The 19,226-nt window shown below is 46.2% G+C and overlaps 1 protein-coding gene across 1 annotated transcript in view; it reads right to left on the bottom strand.

Moving 5' to 3' along the window:
• Positions 1 to 401: 401 nt before the first annotated feature.
• Positions 402 to 19,226, bottom strand: part of LOC106482103 (store-operated calcium entry regulator STIMATE-like) — a 37,938-nt gene continuing 19,113 nt past the window's right edge. The window contains exons 5-8 of the mRNA XM_067317443.1: positions 10,282 to 10,394; positions 9,044 to 9,127; positions 7,922 to 8,038; positions 402 to 1,031 (exon numbers count right to left, since the gene is read on the bottom strand). Of these exons, the coding sequence (XP_067173544.1) occupies positions 918 to 1,031; positions 7,922 to 8,038; positions 9,044 to 9,127; positions 10,282 to 10,394 (428 nt within the window). The 3' untranslated portion in view covers positions 402 to 917. The remainder of the gene's footprint in view (positions 1,032 to 7,921; positions 8,039 to 9,043; positions 9,128 to 10,281; positions 10,395 to 19,226) is intronic.

The following is a 19,226-nucleotide window of genomic DNA, read 5'->3' on the forward strand; positions in this document are numbered from 1 at the left end:
ATCAGGTTACACACATTTGTTTTGAACTAGGTAAGAAGGAAGGAGTCACCTTCCCCAGCAATGCACACTTGTAAGCTGGCAATTGGAATCAAGATCTCAGATGACAGCTTCGGTCTGGAGTCTGACATGGGCTGATGCTGCAGCATCAGTGCTTATCGCAGAAGCGTCAGCAGAAGTTCCTACTTCACCACGACCCTAGCTGATACAACCAGTCTACAGAAATGAGCACTCGCTCAGCTCTTCCATACGTTTTCTAGGATAGGCCCTCTGCTGAAAGACAACTTGCCTTGCAAAGCACTGGCTAGGAGAGATTTAAAATTCCCTTCCTCTCCTTTGCAGAGTTCAGCTCTTGCAAAACATTAAGCATATTGAAGGCATTTCAAATATGAAGCAGTTTTAGGTCAAACATTTATTACATTCCTTATAAAACAGTAAAAAGCATCAGATTCAAAGTCAATCTTCCCAATTCAAGACCTTTAAATACATATTAGCAAACCAGTTATTTTGACCATCTGTGCATGTAAAAGTGTCACAGTTCAATTAGTACAGGATAGATTTTTTTTTCTCTCTAATAAAAAAGGCAGATTTAGCCTTTTGATTTCAGTCTTAGCCCTGACAAAGTTACACCCAGCTGGCCAGCCAGAGGAAGTACATTTCCATAACCCTAACCAAAACGTGCCTGCGTGTGTCCAGGTTAGGGACAGACTGGTAAAGCAGATACTGCCAGCTGCCGAGCCTGTACAGGATGCACAGACACCAAAAGAGACAACTGCAGAAGGATAGGTCTAGACGAGGCAGGCAAAAAAGGATCTCCACTGATCCATGGGGATCAACTAGCATTTCCCACCCTGTCCTTCTGAGGCCAGCTCAAGGACTGCAGTGCTGCTTCCCTTCCTTCCACCCTTGTCTTGGTGTTGTCAGATGACCACCTGATAGCTGGGCTGCTTCATCTTCTGGCTTGTTCCCTGGAGTCCTGAAATATCCTGGTCGCTTTCAGAGTGATCAAAATCCACATCTGGTGAGAGCAACACCTACAGAGGAGAACAAACAGATGCTGATTGAAAGTTCTTTGTCAGACATAGCTGATGCTTCCTCAGCTCTTCTAATAGGAGGTACTGTAGGTAAAATCCCCTAACAGTGGCTGACTGAAGGGGTTGGGCACCAATACAGAGGTCAGCTGCCAGATGCAAGTCTCCCTGGCAGAGGAAGAGGTCTCAAGATCAGCTTGTCCATCTCCTTGGGCTCCTCTCCAGTGACAGCTAGGCAGATCTGGGTGCAAACATGATGACGCTCTGGTGTCCCAAATCCCCTCAAGAGCAGGGCAGGAAGAGGAAGACTATTCACCGAGGGGCAGGACTCATGCCCAGACATGCATGTTCAGGCCTGGCTGCAGCCTCAGTGAAGGTGTGCAACAGCTAGGCCATATATTTTGCAAAAAGCTGTACCAAATGGAGACATTGTCCCAGGCCCTCAGCTGCTTGCTACCTCCACAGCTCTGCCAGGGAAGCCAAAAAACCCCCACCATGGGTAGGACCAAAGCTACAAGGTTAGATTCATCCAAGGCCAGCAAGCTCAGGGGTGCTGTACTAGCCTGGCAGCATCTTATTTCTGTCTTACATAGCAGCTCCTGGCTCAGCCCAAACTGCGGGAATCAAAGAGCTCTGACACCTCTCACCGTTTCCACACCAGATAAGAAAGCCCTCAGCTTTGCTGCACAATCAGAGGCTGCCCATTGCCTCTAGTGACACCTACACTCTCAGCTGCTAACTTCAGACCTGAAGCTATTAACAGGCTGTTTTGAGCTAAGTGACTGCCACTGGCCTGGAGAGTTTGCACAATGCAGACAGGATGCCCCATGTGTGGGGCATCCTCCAGCCACATCACCTGAAAGGGATGAAGCCTTGATTTTACTTGGGCTACAGCTACTTTGACTGCAGAAGAGTGGAAATCCAATGCCAGCCAGCAGGCTGGATGGATGAGTGGTTTGCATGGAAAATACTTACAGCTTTGACAGACCGTTTAGTGAACCCCATGCTATCCCTTCTTCTTACCACATAAACCTAACTTGAGGCAAGAGAAGCCCAATTGTCTTTAGCCTTGACAGCAATTAGCTCTAAGCATTGCTAAAATGCAGCATGCTTTTGTGCTACAGCTTGAGTCATGCCTGGCAGTACTCAGGAACCTGGTGAAGTTGCAGGATTTCTGGTCAATGCTAGTTTCCCACATCAGAAGCTTGGCCAGGCCCTTGGCACCTGACCACTCAACCCTACACAGGGCACAAGTGTGACACTGCACGTTCAAGAGGCTTCAGTCTTATTTCTCCAGAAGAGCAACTCTGACAGCTGTTTCCCCACCTCCCTCCACTTCCCCTTCCCAGAACCCAAATAGCATCATTAATTCAGAGCTGATGTGGGAACAAATGCCAAATATCACAAAACCCCCACACAAATGCAGCTTGGCACCCATCTGCGTGCCAGCCCAGCTGGCCCTGCTGGGCTTCAATGGCTGAATGGCCTCCTGGCTCACACTGATGGGCTGCCCATGGAGCATGCCTCTGCCCAAGCCATAGCACGCAACAGCCACTGCAGTGCTCTGGCTTAGAGGCGTGAGGCCAGGGAACACACGTGTTTTCAGCCAAGAGGTGTAACACGTGGAGCTTGGCTAGTCCCAGAGCCCAGTGCTCTCCAGGGCAAGATCCAGGGCATGGGGAATTGGTCTTATCAGTAGCTATCTCAGGGCATGGTTATAAAGAAACATGCCTTTCATTTGTTACCATTTAGGCAGCACTCCAGGGCTAGTAACCACAGCAACAAAAAAAACTAAATAGGAAAAACAAACTGCATGAATCAATGGCTTCAAAGGAGAAGAGCCATAGGGGAAGTTTTCGTCCCCATCCTTGCACACACTCCAGCCCCTCTGATTTTATCATCTTCACAGCAGCACATAAGACATTCAAAGGGGAGCAGTAGACCAGATTGAAGCTCTCAATTTTGTTTTTTTTTTCCCTATTGGTCTCAAGGAATTTTTAAAGATACACACTGGAAGGTTTCCATCTCTTCCAAGTGAATACTTCCTCTGTTTATCACATAAATATTGTGATGCCATTGAACCCAAGAAAACAGGCAAGTAATTACTCACACAACACTAAATCACTGGACTCTGACACCAAGAGGCTGGAAGAGGCTAGCTTTAGGGCCTAGTGATCTGGTAGTTAAGGCGAGTTTCAGCTTCAGAGTCAATCCTCTTACAGCCACACACAGCTGACTGAGCAGGCACAGAGCATCGTACATCCAGACCCGTTCAGGCTGGTGCCTGCCTGCCATACAGCTCACATGAAGTCACTTGAGCTGACAGTCCTCCAGGGACCTTTCCACAGTTCCATGGGGAAATTCATGAGAAGGCACCTCATCATTACAACAGCCACGGGATGTACCCTCAGATATGCAGGTGAGTTTAGAAGCAGCAAGGACATGTAAATAGGGCTTTACTGGGGGGATGCTTGCACCCAGAGATGGTCTGGTGGTCATCCAGCTGCCAGTCACCAAGTCAGCTACTCCCATGAGCTTTGCTGTGGCAGTGTGGCACAAGCCCTGACCAGAGCCCACCACGCCAAGTGCTGGTTTTCTAGCAAAACCCTAGCTTGAGCATTGTCAGGGTAACTTGGACAAGAGGCTTCCCCTGCAGATGTATCCAGGTCAGGAGCACAGCAGGTCAGCGGCACAGCAGGGAACGGACCATGGTTTCCCAGTCACAGGACAATATGCTACTGTCTCACTCAGCAAGTCAGCAGTCATCAAATACTTCATGCATTCCTCTCCAAGCCAGGAGGCCAGCAGCTTGCAAAACAGATCAGGGGGTCACGCTACAGAAACAGGGCTGCCCACATGCTCTGCCAGCCCCTCCAGTCTTGGAGAAGAGGCTGCACACTGATTTACTGCTCCTTCCCCAGACAGACTCATCAGGTAGTCAAGAAATCTGGGGCAGAGAAAGATTGCATGGAAAGGAAAACTGCAGCATAGGTGATAGAGAAAAGAAGCTCAGATGCCCTTTCCCCCCCAGCAGCTGTGGAAAGCTGTTTGCCAACAACGTCACCTGCCCGGAGCACAGGCAGGAGCCATGCCACCCACCTACTTCTCAGCTTAGACATGCTCCCAGAGCAGTCAGTGGGACAGTCACCTTTGAGAAGAGCCTCTACAATCTCTATTTAGCTTCCTGCTAAGGACCACACATCCGAGTTCACCCTAAAATTGAGCCATTTAAAAATGAACTCAGCTAAATCACAAATGAATCAAACTAGCTCTTAGAATAGTGTTTGATAATTAAAGCAAGCAGTAGGGGTATCAGCATTCAGCAGTATCTTTAGTGATTTGCCAAGTCAACATGGTTCCTATGCAAGAAATTAGGATAGACACTGAACTCCCAATGCTGACCAAGGGCAAGTCCCCACATAACTTTCCTCCCAACTCCAAATTAGCTTCTAGCTTCATCCTAATGATTCTTTGAAGTACCACTGTTATTAGACTAAGTTTTGCCATAATGATAGTTTCTGAAAAAGTCAATCTTAAAAAGGAAGGTTGGGGCAGGGAGCAGCAGCAGCTCACCCACCTCCCTGGAAAAAAACAAAATGAAACCAGTCCAAAGAGATCAAATGAAACATTAAAAAAAAATCTGACTTGTTTTCCAAGTGTAAAAAACAAAGAAACCATTGATAAGACCTAAAGTTTATCCACACTTGCAAGAGCAAGAGAGAAGAGAGACTCAGACCGAGGCCAGGATGCTTGCCAGAAAATAAGGGCCATGAAGATCAATACATTACTCCAGGTCAAACAGCACTGGGCTCAGATTGGCACTCCTCAGTAATCTCTTCCCCATCCCACAGGAGGGCAAAAGACTGAACATTTACCAAAACCACAGCACAAGTCTGAGACAACAAAAAGTTAAGACTTGCCTGTAAGGAAGGGTGAAATTCCTCCAGCAACAAGGGTGAGTTTGCCCCACTCAGAATTTCAGTATTTAAAAAAAAAAAGTGCAGCATTCTAAACAAGAGCCCAGTTTTGCATCCTTGGCTCAACAGAAGAGCCTTAAAACCCATGAGAGATAGGGAATTCTTTGGTCTATGCCACAGGTGTGGAGTCAGTGAGCAACTCCAGCAGCAGGACCCAAGGGCAGGTCTTCAACAGGTTAACTGCAGTCCCCACTTCCCATTCCCCTTCCTCTCCCCCTGCTCCTTATCCTAAGGCAAACTGCTAGTGCAAGTGAAAATAATGACACCCTTTATTGGTGAGATAGGCAAAGGGCTGAAATTCAAGTAGGCAGTGTGATGGAGAGCTGTTGGCGCCTGCTGCTAGACAGTCCTGATGAACCCTGATAAACTGCTGGACACATTAGCCTCAGCCAGCTCCGCTACGTACAGACACTTCTCAGCTGCCCTCCTCCCTCCCCCTCTAGCAGGGCAGGAGGGAGGGAAGGAGGGAGGAAATCCTCCCGTTTTAACAAGTTATTAGCAGCAAATAGCCCAGCAAACTCATTTTTTGGTTTTGAGCCTAGATTCCAGCCAATCTGGCTCTGGGGCTCAGCCAGACAACATGATTTTTAACTCCTAGCCTAAAATGGCAATTTAGGAAGCAGCAGCTGCCTATGGCTACCCCAAGGCCCAATGCCAAGAAGCAGAGATGGAAAATGAGGTATCCGAGAAGCAGGCACTTCTGTATTTCTTCATTAGCTTCCTTCTCTGGCCCAAACTCTTTGTTCCTGTGCCTTTGGTGCAGCACTGTACATGCCAGAGCAGGAAGGAGGCAGTCCCAGCAGACAGCTCCAGTTCCCCACGTAGTGCCACTCCAGTGATGGACGGATGACCTGCATGTTGAAGGCCTCGGCAAAACTTTGTCTGAGGAAAAGAGTCAAGTACTTGAAAGGCTGGAAAAGCCTTTGACAGCAGGAGTTAGTCTGTGGGAGTCCCATTTCCATCGCTTGAAAGAACCTGCTTAGGCTCAGCTACTTGAGAACAGCCATTAGAGAAAGTTCCTATACAAGACTGTTTTAACTCTTTCAACTTCTAGAGAACAGCAGGTGTCTTGCCCTTAGAATATCCAAAACTGGGATAGAGGCCATGAAAAGTTAACCCCCTTCAGTGGGCCAAGGCAGAAGGCCATCTCTGTTTCTACGGCAGATTGATGACTGAGACACCATCTGTGTATCCACAGCAGCAGAGGTCTGAAGGTTTACATTACCATTTATGAGATTAGATGCTTCAAGTTTAGGTTAAAAGGCTAGAAAGGGGTTGGAGCCTCAACTAGAGAGGACATCTCCTTACCCTTGCTTCTGAGCTGGTATAATGTTAAGATGATCTCAGACCTGCAAGAACACACATATATATCCAGTCAGTAAAGCAGATCTTCACCACCAGCTTTACATTTTGAGCAAATGTCTAATCAGACACATCCAAGCAAGTATCACTCCTGAATATCAATCACCAGCAAGAAATCAGGACTGGGCCATGAACAGGGAGGAGTCAAGCTGCCATCATATCCTAGATATGAGTCCTCAAGCTGCTCATGTAGATGCACAACTATGAAGATATACATTGGTACCCTTCACTCGGGCCTCGCCTCCCTTTCATCCCCAAATCAATGAAGACTTCAAGGATGCCCCCGCCACACACACAGCTCAGGAAATTCCCTGGGACACACTGTTCAGATGTCTCTAGTAACCTCGCCAAGCTACAACTGTTTATTTGGAGGCCAGGCTGGGATATGACTCACATGTCTCACCAGCTGTTCACATCTGCCTGTCCCCACTCTGAGAGGAAGGATTCTTCTAATACCACATCCCCATCAGTAGTGGCTGCTTCCCCACTACACCTTTGAGCAGTTTAAGCCATTGTTCTTAGATTGTCAAATATGCAGTTAAAGCTACTATTTGGTGCATAAGCAAGCACAAGACGAGAGTTACTCTTTAACAGATATGCTCTGGCTTTGAACAGTCAGCTTCACGAGAGTACAGGACATGTTCTCGGAAAAAAACCCTAAAACACACACACACACACCCCCAAAGCAAAAGCTATTCCTGTTCAGCTTAAATTCCTCAGCAGAAACTACTTCAGAAGCCAGCCGACAACTGCCAGAATCAGTTTTTATCTTAGCAGATCTTGCCAGTGAACTGCAGGATATCATAAGTCATGCATGGAGCACTGAAACCAAGCCTGGGAGTCAAAGGAAGGAAGGAAACTTGGTCCAGCTATTTCAGCTGTGGCTCTAACCCAAAAGGGGCAATCTGAAGCGTAGAGCCTACCTGCCTGGTGAACTGTGCATTCTTAACAAGGAGAACAAAGCCTGCTAGTAATGGATTATTTTTCCCCCCAAGCCTTTAAGTATCAAGCTCAAACTATACAAAATACGATTCCTACAGTTAAACTTCTCAGCCAGATAATGGCCCCGTAAAAACACTGACAATATAGGACTCCCATCTGGACTTTCCGTAGTCCAAAAAAAAAAAAAGCCACCACTCCCTATGAGGAAAGCAGTCTTCTTGCCAACATTAGTACAATTAACAACGGCAAAATTGAGTGACAGTGCTGAGGTACCCACCAGCTTCAGCCTGTCACTCAAAAAAGCCCACACAGGTTTGTGCAAAGCTAGCTCATTTAGGGCAATATTCCAGCAACACTGTGTAGGCCATGATACTGCTCCCTGTTAGAGAGGGTCAGATTCTTCCAGTAAATATTCCTCTGTTGACCTCAGTTGCAAACATGAGAAGTTATTCTGTCTTAACAGGGTCATCACTCATTTCTGAAGCATCACTCTGCATCTAGGTCATCACGATGGTATGTTGCACAGTTTTGGTAAGGATATATAGGCAAAGCATAAAAGCCAAACCACAGGTTTGTAGTCTGGGCTCATGTGCAGGACATCTTTGGCCTTACCTGAGATTCCTCAGTTCTCCTAGCCCGAGGGGTTTCTATGGATCCATTGATGTCCAGGGTATCCTTCTGCTTGTATTTCCTCATGATCAAGCTGTCCACAACCCAGAACATTATGGCCTTGTGGGGGGGAAAGTTACATGAATAGACTGCAGAGATCAAAATACAATACAGTATGCACTTCAACTATTTCTTCTCCTCTTGGCTTCTCCAAGTCTCCAGCCTTGAGCAAACTGTCAAGTGTGTGCAGGAGAGTTGGACTGGGCAAATTCCTCAGGTCCCTTCCAATGTAAATTCTATTAATTCTATATTTGCTGGAAACCCAGTTAAAAAGACCATTGGTAGGCCAAGTTTTTGCCAGGAAAAAAATCCAAGTTTTTAAGTCAAGGTAAAATTGCAGCTTTAAGCTCTGCAACTGGCCAAAGACCACATCCAGCAGAAGGTCTGAACCCTGACAATCACCCAACACCTTTCAATGTGGCCAAGTCTCCTGTCTTAGCAGCACTTTGTACCCATGTTGCATTACAATAACAACCATACAGAACAGGACCAATCTGATGCAATCCTACTAGGTACATGGCACTACACTTGCCGAAGGAGACCTGTTTGAATGCTGTCATGGCCTTTATTGGAGTGACATGTGCCCAGGACAGCCAGGTAATTACTGGGACTCCAGCCTCAGTTTGGGCTGAAAACACTTATGAGTTTTTGGTCATTCTTTAATAGCTTTGTTAAAGACTATTATATAATATAAGGCTATACTATAAAAGAAAGGAAGAGTTATTATTTAATAAGACTGGAGTCCGAGTAAGGCATGTTTGGGACGCTCAGACTCTGCACTCTGTTCCTAGGGACTCTTCACTTGGCAAGTACCACAAAGAAGGATGAAAAATTGCTTTTCCTTCCTCAGCTACAGAACAGTGTTTAAAAAAAATTTGATCAAGAAGAATCCATTGTTAATAGATCATGGCATGAACAGGATGGACTTTCGCCCTTAAGATCCTCTTGAGTTACACCTTCACCTCCCTTTCATCCCTCTTCCCACCTGCATACACATCTCTCCCCTTAAAAGGGGACTACGATTTCCAAATCGCCCTGTCTAGCACTTGCAGAGGCACCACTTACATTGACAATGAAAGGCACAATAAGCATCACCAGCACGAGCTCCAACTGGGGGTTTGGAATGTAATTCAGGAGGATCTCCTGAAGCTGCAGAAGAAACAGCATTTAAAAGTGTTATTTGAACAACTCTGTTATAGGATCTTTGTAGCAAACTAGCTGCCTTCATACACTGGCAGTCTCCTAGTTGGGGCTCTGCAGCCTTTCCTAGCCCAGATGTTAAAGATGACAAGGGCTATCCTTTAGTCCAGCTGCCAAGCATCTGATTTTCTACAGAGGAAGAAACAAGCATTGCTAGCCTTCCAGTTTAATTATCCATGACAACAACTGGTGGGATTTTCCTTGGTTTCTTGGAGCCTAGCTGCAAAATACGGACACCAGCCACACACGAGGTGTGCTGAAAGGAAGCCAGCAGTGTTTCTGGATCTTGCAGTGTGCTGTTGAACACGTTCACACACACCATTACATGCAAAAATCCATGTTCATTTTCCAAGTCTGAGCACTGTAATCTACTGTGCTTGAAGGACAAGCCCTGAACAGGAGTGTGCAAATGCTTCCAGATTATAGTAAATAACTCTGCCAAATCACAGCCTGTGGGGCGCCAAGTATAAATGCATCCAACACTGGAATGACCTCCAGTGACTCCCAGAACAGGTTTTATACCAGTGAACTCCAAGAGATCTACCTGCTACCACCCATGCAGCTACAACACCCATAGAATTATTTTTATTAGAGAAACTCACGACCAACACACCAACTATCATTGCACAAGCTACCATTATAAGGTGTGTGTGTCTGTGTGGGGGGAAGGATGGGACACTACTATGGATAGAGGTTAATTTGGGAAAAAGAGTCCTCCTAGTTTAGGCATGGAATCATGAAAAATCAACATGAAGCAACCTGACAAAGTAGCAAGGCAATTCTCTGGCAGAGTGGAAATACGTAGACAAGCCTCAGACCAAGAGAACTCAGCTGCCAGCCCAAATCATTTGATCTTTCCAAGGATGGAAAAAGAAATTCTTAATCCACTAATTTGTCTAATTAGCTGGAGAATGTACCAAAAGCCAAGCTGTTATGAAAACTATTTCCCCAAGCTTAAGTAATTGCTAACCATCAAAGAACTGTCCACAAATCACAAGGATTAAAGGTGGTGACCTGTGATGACAGGGACCATCAATAGGGCAAAGCTGATAAGAAGCAAGCCACAGTGCTTGTGGCTAGAAAGATAGAGCTAGGGAGCTTACCTTGGTCCAGCCTGGGATAAGCAGGACCAGGCTTATCACAGTCTTCTCAAAAACCATTATCAGCAAATACAGAATACACTGGCCAATCCAGGCAGCAGCTTGTGGTGGGTCACCTGGGAAAACAGCACATTAAGCCTGATACAGAGGTCAGAAGGAGACAACCTTGCAGAGAAATTGCCTCATGCTTGATATCTGGGCTGATCAGAGGGGCAGGAGAAACACTCCCACCCTACAAGTTTTGCAGTGAGACAGCTACTCAGAGTAAAGAGACTTGAAATAGTGGAAAGATTCTCTATGTATAGCTGTAGGAGCATACATCTGGGGTGGAAAGGCTGGGGGTCCCTGCTAGGCCATTACTCCATTGAAGACCAAAATATACCTAGATCTAAGCTTTCCGGTAAAAAAAATATGATCTACTACTGCAACCTTTTCTGTCATCCACTGTTTGCTCTCCATCCACACCAAGTAAGTCTGACTTGTACTGATGAAGCTCCTTTAGTAGACTTGCATTCCTTACTAGTTACAGATTATTTCGCATCTTTACAGATTGATGAAAAGGAATAAGAACAGAAAGGCAAGATATACCTGACCTCCTACCCTGCTCTTCATTTCACCAACCTGCCTCTGAAAACCATCAAGAGCAGAACCACCAAAAACTTGGTGGACTTGCAATATGGCATCTGCACCCTGCCCTTCCTAGGCCAACCGCTTTGCTAGAGCACAGGCCTGTCCTACAAGGCATACCAGTTTGCTCCTCTAAATGGCAAGAGTCACAGCTCAGGCTGTGCTTGAGGTCCTGAAATCCTTCGTGTTTACTCAGTGATCCTGGCACTTGCCTACTAAAGGAACATCCTTTGCATTTGACAGTTCATTTCCACCCTCACCTCCCTTCGCAGCTTCCCCCCCTTCAATTTCCCAGTCCTTTTACTAGAGAGCTTTCATTTCTGTTTGTCATCTCAGTGGACTGTTACTAGCCATCTTTAAACCTAGGCTTTTTTTCCCTCCCCTCCTCTTTTTAAGCTGTTACTCAATAGAGCAGATAAAACTCTATGGGAAGAAAATCTACCTGGCAAAGGGATAAGGAAACAGCTTGGCTTTATAGATTGCCACTTCGTAAGAGTTTGATCTTGACTATCTGCCCAGCAGACATTCGACTCCAGAGACTGTTGGTCCAGCTCAGTTTGCCTCCCTCACCCAGAAAGAGTAAGTTGTAGACAGTGAATTTGTCAGTTATTTAACCTTGTTTCCAGGGGTTTGGACACTCATGGGCTCTCCAAGGCCCAGTGAAGCAGCATCACAAGCGTCTGGGGAAAGAGCCATTGCTGATACTGATTAGAAGATTGGGTTGAATGTTATGAGGCACCATTTGGGATGACAGGGAGATATTTATATTCTGAACAGACCTTTAATTCGCTATTTCTTCTCCTTTCCTCAACTGCACTGCAGGTATTTTCCCCCATGGCGTCGAGCTGCTTTGAGCTGGACAGATACAGGGATTCAAGGAGAGGAAGTACAGCTTGTACAAGGAGGCAAGTACCCTGGCTCCTGAAAGCAGAGATCACCAGAGCCTTTGCGCATGGAGAAAACCCAGAAATCTCAATGTCTGACTCAAACAATTCCTTACAAGCATATGTCGCTTTGGGGCATCAGTAGTTTGATTTGCTTCTTGTTTTTCTGAGGTGCTAGAGATTTCATTTCTCTTCACCTCCACAAACCTAGAAAAGTCCACAAAGACAAGTCCTTCCCCCTGCTGCCCCCCACCATTTTTTTTTCTTGCAGCAGACAGGAGCTTTTTAGGCTCCTCCAGGTCCATTTTCACCAGAATGTTAGACTGTTAATCCTTTTTGCATTAAAACTAAACCCCATAGCAATCCCCAAGGCAAAGCTCTGCTGGGCTGACCCTCCTCTACAGAAGGGCCAGTCAGGATCCTGTACCAGTCTGAAAACTTCCAGGCACCAGTTTCAACTCAAGCAGCATAAGCTTTCAATCCTATACAGAACTAATCTTTTTCTGCTGATGGAGTGAATGGCTGGTTATGTGATACTTATTGCCTGAGCAAGAGACAGGGGCTCCATTGCCCCAGGTTTTAGAGCAATTCGCTCAAAAAGAATCAATGCTAATTAAATATGAATGCTTCCAATGGGGTACTTACCAAGTAATAATTAAAAGCATATTTGTATTCTTAACAATGATAATGGTACCATATCTATTACATGTGCTTGCTTCAGCTTTCTGTAAGCACCCTGCCAGCTGGTTATCATCTTCCCAGGCTCATCAGAATATCTCAGGTCTGCAAAACTGAGCTACAGTATCTGGCTTCAGAAAGACGCAACATTTCCTCTTACTACTTGAACATACAGATAACCCCTGGCAACACTTGCTTCCAGGGTAATGAGGCCAGAATTTGGGACTACATCTGTGCAAGAGAATACTTTGAGAGGCCAATGCTTGGCTCCGTTGTCAGATTTGAGCAGACTGGAAGGTCTCTGCCTCCCTTTTCTCAGCACAGCACTACTGAAACATTGCAAAGAAAGATGAGAGCAGTGGTTTGCAAAAGTTGGTCTGAACCATTATGCAAGACTCCAGCCCTAGAATCCAGCTGTGCACACCAGGATTTAATAAGATCTGGTCTGTCAATAACTCCAGTTCTCAGGCATCTGCTTCCCTGGGAAGGCAGAGCAGGTTAGCACACATTTATACTTATTCTATAATTTATCAGCAACATACAAAAGCATTTGCCTTATGTCAAAGCTAGAGCTCTGAGAAGCAGAGGCATCCAGCTCTCCATGCCAGAGACCCCCAAGAGATGGAGGGTCACCTTGCACCACAGCCCTTAATCGCTTTGCCCAGGATCATCAAGGGAGCAGAGGAGGGAAGAGGAAAGGAGCAGGAGGCCAGGGGTGCAGAGAGGCTGCCAAACCAAGGGGACAGCAGCAGAGAGCCAGAACAGCAGGCAATCATGCAGAGGGGCGGAAGGAAAAGGCAGCCAGCAAGGTTACGTCCGGCAGCCACCAGCAAAGCACACGGGATTTTAGAAAACATGCATCACTGCTCCTTGGCAGGCAACTGCTTAATGGGTGGTCTGCGAAGGAGACTGGAGCAGTGTTACTAGGTGGTTGGCAATAAAAGGCTGGTACTGGGGAGGCCCAGAGGGCATTACTGCTCCTGAAGTACGGACAGACTCTGTCACACAGTCCTACCCTGCTGCACTCTGTCTTTGGCACAGGGGGATTGTATTGGGGCTTTTTGCCCAAACCGCAAGGTTGACCAGTCCTCCTATGAACTCATGAGTTAGCATTGCCTGTCACAGCTCCGAGTACAAACAAAACAGGAAAACAAACGGATCCTTCGTTTCCTTCCTGCATTTGAACTCTTTCCCTTTTGCTCGCTGTGTTGTCAGCTGCTTTGCTCTGTCCCCTGCGGAGAGGCAGGACTAATAGCCATAGCACCCTTTGCAAGTCAGTTCATCGGCTCTGCGATCCTGACAGCACTTGCTGAATATTTCCCTCTGCAGCCTCAGCTCACCTGAAAAGAAGCTGCAGCAAGTTTGAACCCATTCGTTATCACAAATGGCTATGGCTCTGGAGTTTTGCACACTATGCACTAGGCAGCCCAAACACTCAATGAGTCTTTACAGTCTGGTATGGTATTGGCTAACTGGGCTGAGACAGACCCTAGAAAAGACATCCTTTGTCCCAACTCAAATTAGGCATGACCTCTCCATGTCTTCAAGCTTAATAGTTCCTCATGCAAACCACCTTCCCCTCACATTCAGTTAGCAAGAAATCCAGCAGACTGCTTTTCATGGTTTTCCTGGTGTTTGAAGAAGTTTAAAATGCCTGTTTGCTAGAGGAAAAAAAAAAAATCCCTATGCAACAGCAAAATCCCACCTTGACCTTCTGTTTAAGAACTCTACTCTTCCTGAGATCAGATGTTTGTCTGGTTAGGCTAGCTTCACTAAGCATGGGCACATGAAATGGTGTGGCACACCTGCACTGCAAAACAGGAAAGACCCGTGTTCTTTACGACCCATGACATCCCAGCACAGAGCTCCAAATATTCACATTTCTCCTTCTGGTCCTTTCTGCATCACTTAAAGATGATGCTGTGACTCTCTCCACAATTAGAGGGACATGAGCACTTTTGCATGTCCAGTGGAAGGAAGTGCGAAAAGACCCACAGACCTATTTAGGTGACAGATTTGGCCACCTGCTCTATCACCTTAAGCAGCTCTGAGTTGCTCCTATTTCACAACCTTTCTTCTTACATTCTGAGCTTTATTTTCAGACTAAGGGAAGACATGTTTCTGCACAAAAATCTGTTCTGGAGCACAGAATTAAACAGAGCTTTATTTCCAGCCTCTGGCAGGAAGATCAGAGGGTTCTCTGCAGTTATTTTTTACTGCATCTTGTGCCCCCAAGGACAGGAGGCTGCTCAGTACCAAAATAACTCTAGACAGAGGAATATGGAACAGCAGCATAGCCCAAGGGGCCACAAGGATGACTTGAGCTATAAACAGACTGTGGCTTGTTTCCTTTTCACTGAGGAGCTCAGCTGGCTGTTCCTTACCTTGGTGGATTTGACATCATCCAAGGGCCATTGCTCCACCTCAATGACAGTCACCCAAATCCAACTTGCCACTGACTAGTGGCAATAGCATACAAGCAGTCGTCTGTTGGCATCTCTTCAGGGAAGAGGGAGCCTTTGGTGCAGGCCCTGGACAAGCCAAAAGACAGTACAGCCAAATCTTCTCCTCTTCCGCAGTTAGCAAGGGAGGCATGAAAACTCATATTAATCTCAGCTAGCTTGGCACCTCATTTAGGTGCTGGCTTCCGACAGCTCCAAGATGGCCAGAGGCACCCTTAGACAGAACTCTAAATCTTAAATGGACAAAATGCTGCCTAGAGGTGCCCTGCTCCATGAACAGGGAAGAATGTCTTGTATTAAGCACTTCAATTAGATAAATCCAGGAGAGTGCCTGCAAGGCTGCCTCCTCTATACAAGATGGCCAGCTAAGAAAAATTATCTGCTCCCTGGAGGCCAAAACCAAATAGAGATGGATTTTTCTTTGCTATGGCCAAAGCTTCACTTTCCTCATAAAAGAGGGAGGAGCAGGTCCAAAGGATCTTCTTGGCTTCTACAACACATCATCTGCTTGGAGAAGCCACATGTCATACTCTTTGAGCAACTTCCTGAAGCAAGGGCAGTTTCTTGCCCCCAGTTCTAGTGGAGGGTAACCTAGGACCTTTCAGTTCCACATACCAGTTCTACCACAAAAGCTGTCCTTTTAGCTTGATGAACACTCTTTGCTTAACCCTTCTCATAGCTATCTCCCACCATGATAGAAACATATATATCCCTTAGCCTTTATCCTGAAGGATGCAAGCACTGCATTTAGTCCATTCTCCTTCAGCAGGATCCACACCCCCAGCTTGGTTTTCTCTACACTCTGCTCTGAATCAAGCTATGTTGTCCCGAGTTCAATGCCATGTCCCAGATTTGGGCTTGTCAGCACTCACCACCCCTTTCTTCCCACCACTGGCAACATCTCCTCAATGCAAACCCAGGATCACTAGTGTCTGCAGCAACCTCGCACACAAACATTCACGTCTCACATATTCCACTTGCGTGTGGGAGCCCAACTGCTCGCAGAGCCCAAAGCCAGCAAAAGCAGCACTGCTTGAGGTATTTGAGTTGTTACCACACAACAGGATTAATTTTAATCCCAGCTGCCTAATGTACCAAGCTGTCAGCAAAACCCACATGCTACTGCCAGACAGATTTACCGCCTTTCAGGAATTACTCATGCACTGAGCAGGTAAGGAAAGAATTTACCCACAGCCAGAGCAGAGGGCACAGGGAGGTTGAGGAAAAGTAAGCATTTAAAAGCATTTAAAGTGGCACAGGGCGACATGGTGGGGGTAGAAATAAGTCACCAGAAAATCTTGATGATGAGCTATTTAAATGGTACCCCTAAAACAAGGAGGTCTAATCATCAGTGCTAACTTCCACATACAGAGCAGGGTAAGAAACAGCAGTAAAGCATGTGAATTCACAGAAGCGTATACTGAGGCAAGACTGGATTTTCAGAGATTGAGACCTGACCAGCAATTGTGCCAGTTATAGGCAGGACAGTTTGGTGTCAGTGCAGCCAGATGTGCCCAGTCATTTGTGCCAACATCCAAGACCCTCTGGCACATTTGGCACCTGAACTAAGGATGAGCACACAGCTGAATCGGTCCCCACAGTTGGTGGTGTTATGCCATTGCTCTAGGTCTTCCATCCTTGGAGATATTTCTATTGTAGTAGTGTGAACACCACTGTCCCCTATCAGGGAGATCCAGAAGGGTTCAAGGATTTTGCACCTGCTCAGAGCAGGGGACCTGACCATGCACTCAACCACCTGAGGAGGATCCTCAGCCCTTTCCTTACTCTTTCCTCCTGGTCCTGGCAGCAGAGAGGTCAAGCGAGCTGAGGACAAGACAGCCCCTCAGGTTAGAGCTATTTTCAGTAGTATTTCCTTGAGCATTAGCAGCCAGCTCCCTCAGCTGCTTCAGGACGTGGGAATATTTGTTATGGAAATTTTGTATAATATCACAACAGGGCCAAAAGCAGCCCACACAGGTCCTCAGTTAAACTCAGCAGCTGGCACAGAGCATACTCTTATAACTAAATTTGACCAGCAGGGTTCAACAGGCCACTAAACAGAATTCAGAGGCCTCCAACCAGCATGCCTTTCCATTTCCGGACAGTGAACTAGCAGGACGCATCAAGCTTAGATTAGTCAGGGACCACAGCTACAGAATCCTATACACAAGTGAGTATCCAGGCAGGTACTGGAGAGGCATTTTCAGTCAAGAACACCCACTTTTCCCTATCATTCCCTTAATGATTCTCTTCAGCATTTTGCTCACACTTTGCAGAACATCTCTTAATGCGAATTCACTACATTTGCTTACCTCTGAAGCAGGATACCACAGCCAACAAGAGACTTTCCCCTGTAGGGAGAAGCCTATTGCCAGGGACAGGAGAGAGAAGAGGGCTGGAGCAATTTGGATACGGGGCATGAAGTTGAACCAGGCTGTTGTCTGCAAGCTCTGATTTCAGCCCATACCGAACTCTGCTCAGTTTGTACAAGCCCAGCAGCATTTCCAAGACCTCACACATCTGTTTCCCTGAGGTTCTTGCAGCTGAAGACCAGCTTAAGCTCTGCTTCTGTAGAAGGTCACCTACAAGGAGAGCACCTACAGGCACAGCCTGCTGCTATCCTGATAGAGCAATGATGCAAAGAGCTTTCATGGAGCCCGTTGGCCCAGCTAGTGCTTCAAACATAAGGCAACCATCATTCTCCAAAGCCAATTCAAACCAAAGGTGAAGACTAAATGTCTCCAATCTTTGATCTTAGGAGCCAAGCACCCTCAGAAGAGATTAGAAAAGGCTGCTGTTTTCTATCCTTAAAGGCACTCCAAAGCTGAATACAGAAGCAATCAAGAGCTGTTGGGCAAAGATGGAGGAACACAAATACAAGTCTTTGACTTTCCACTGGCTAAAAACAGGTCTTTCCTGGCTGCAGCAATCTTTGGCTAAAACTCTAGGCACAAGAAGTGGCTGACTTCATACATGTCTTCCATTTTTGAAGCATGAAGATAATGGATTTCTTTGAATAGTCACTTCTGGAGAGCTGGTTGTTTAAGAGTTATTACTTTTCCTCTGCAGGCTGGAGTCTACTTTGCAGATGCACCAGTCAAGTAACTAGTTCCTCTTACTAGTGTGAAATCTTAAACATGGATTTAGTTTTCTGATCAACTCAATCCAAATGACTCTCCAATATGGTTTCCCAAAGGACCTTAGCCAGGTTTGTCTAACAGCCCTGCAAACACAGGCATCTGCAATAAGGAAGAGAAGGCTCTCAAGCACCTTTTGGAAGCAGAGTACTAGGAACTTGCTTAAACAGACATTCTGCTGAGAGGCTGCCTTGGCTCAAAGATGTCACAAAACAATCTTCCTAAGGACTAGAAGGGTTCAAGACTGATCCAGAGGTATCTCTTCTAGCCCTCTGTTTAAGTAGCATGGATTGAGATGCTTTCCCTTCCCTCCTCTTTGATTCTCTATTAATCCAGCTATTGCAGTCACTCAGGGAAGAATTGCATGGGGCCTTGGAGGCAGGCAAACCAAACGCGGCATAGAAGCAGAGGCAGATTAATATTGGCTATACTAGAGAAAGATGAAACTGTTCCTTGCTCAGACGGTTGGAGCAGTGACACACAACATGTTTTGTTTTTTCCTAATATTCTGCCCTTCCTCCTCTGCAAGGGGGGCTTTTATTTGTTGGATACTTGAAGAAATCAAGGGCAAGTCTGGTACAGTGATTAGCATAGGAAGTGAATCAATATTTCTGGAGCCTGTATCAGACTATACCAAGTTTGCTAGCATCTTTCAAACTGTTTTGGAAGTTGCCTAACAAACTAGATGAGGATACCAGAGTTCTGCTTCCCCAGCCCTGAGGCAGCATTGCTCTTGGACATGCCACTTGACTCCTATCTAACTTTTCCATTGCAATCCTTTGGCCAGAGACTTGCACCAAGAGCAGGGTGGATGAGATAATTAAGCCCTTATTCAAGGGCAGAGACTTATTTTTTTCTGTTGTTAATGAATACAAGTTTTCCTCAGAAGTGAACTGTTTCTGTAGTCTAAGCCAACTTTGAAGAGGGGAAAGCTACAGCTCAGAAGTTCATTACTGCTGTGCAAGGTTAAAGCCGTCAATACATGTTAACACTTCTTTGCGTCTGGTTCAACTGCAGACGTGGCATTTGAAGTTGAAGCTGTGGCAGGACTTAGAGTCCTCCTTGCTCAAAATGGAAAAATACCAGTCCCTGAACCAAGAATATCTGGATTCCTTTATTGTCTCATCTGAAAGACTTCAGTGCTCTGTTCCTGGATCCTC

Source organism: Apteryx mantelli, chromosome 1 (assembly GCF_036417845.1).
Source record: "Apteryx mantelli isolate bAptMan1 chromosome 1, bAptMan1.hap1, whole genome shotgun sequence".
Taxonomy (NCBI): domain Eukaryota; kingdom Metazoa; phylum Chordata; class Aves; order Apterygiformes; family Apterygidae; genus Apteryx; species Apteryx mantelli.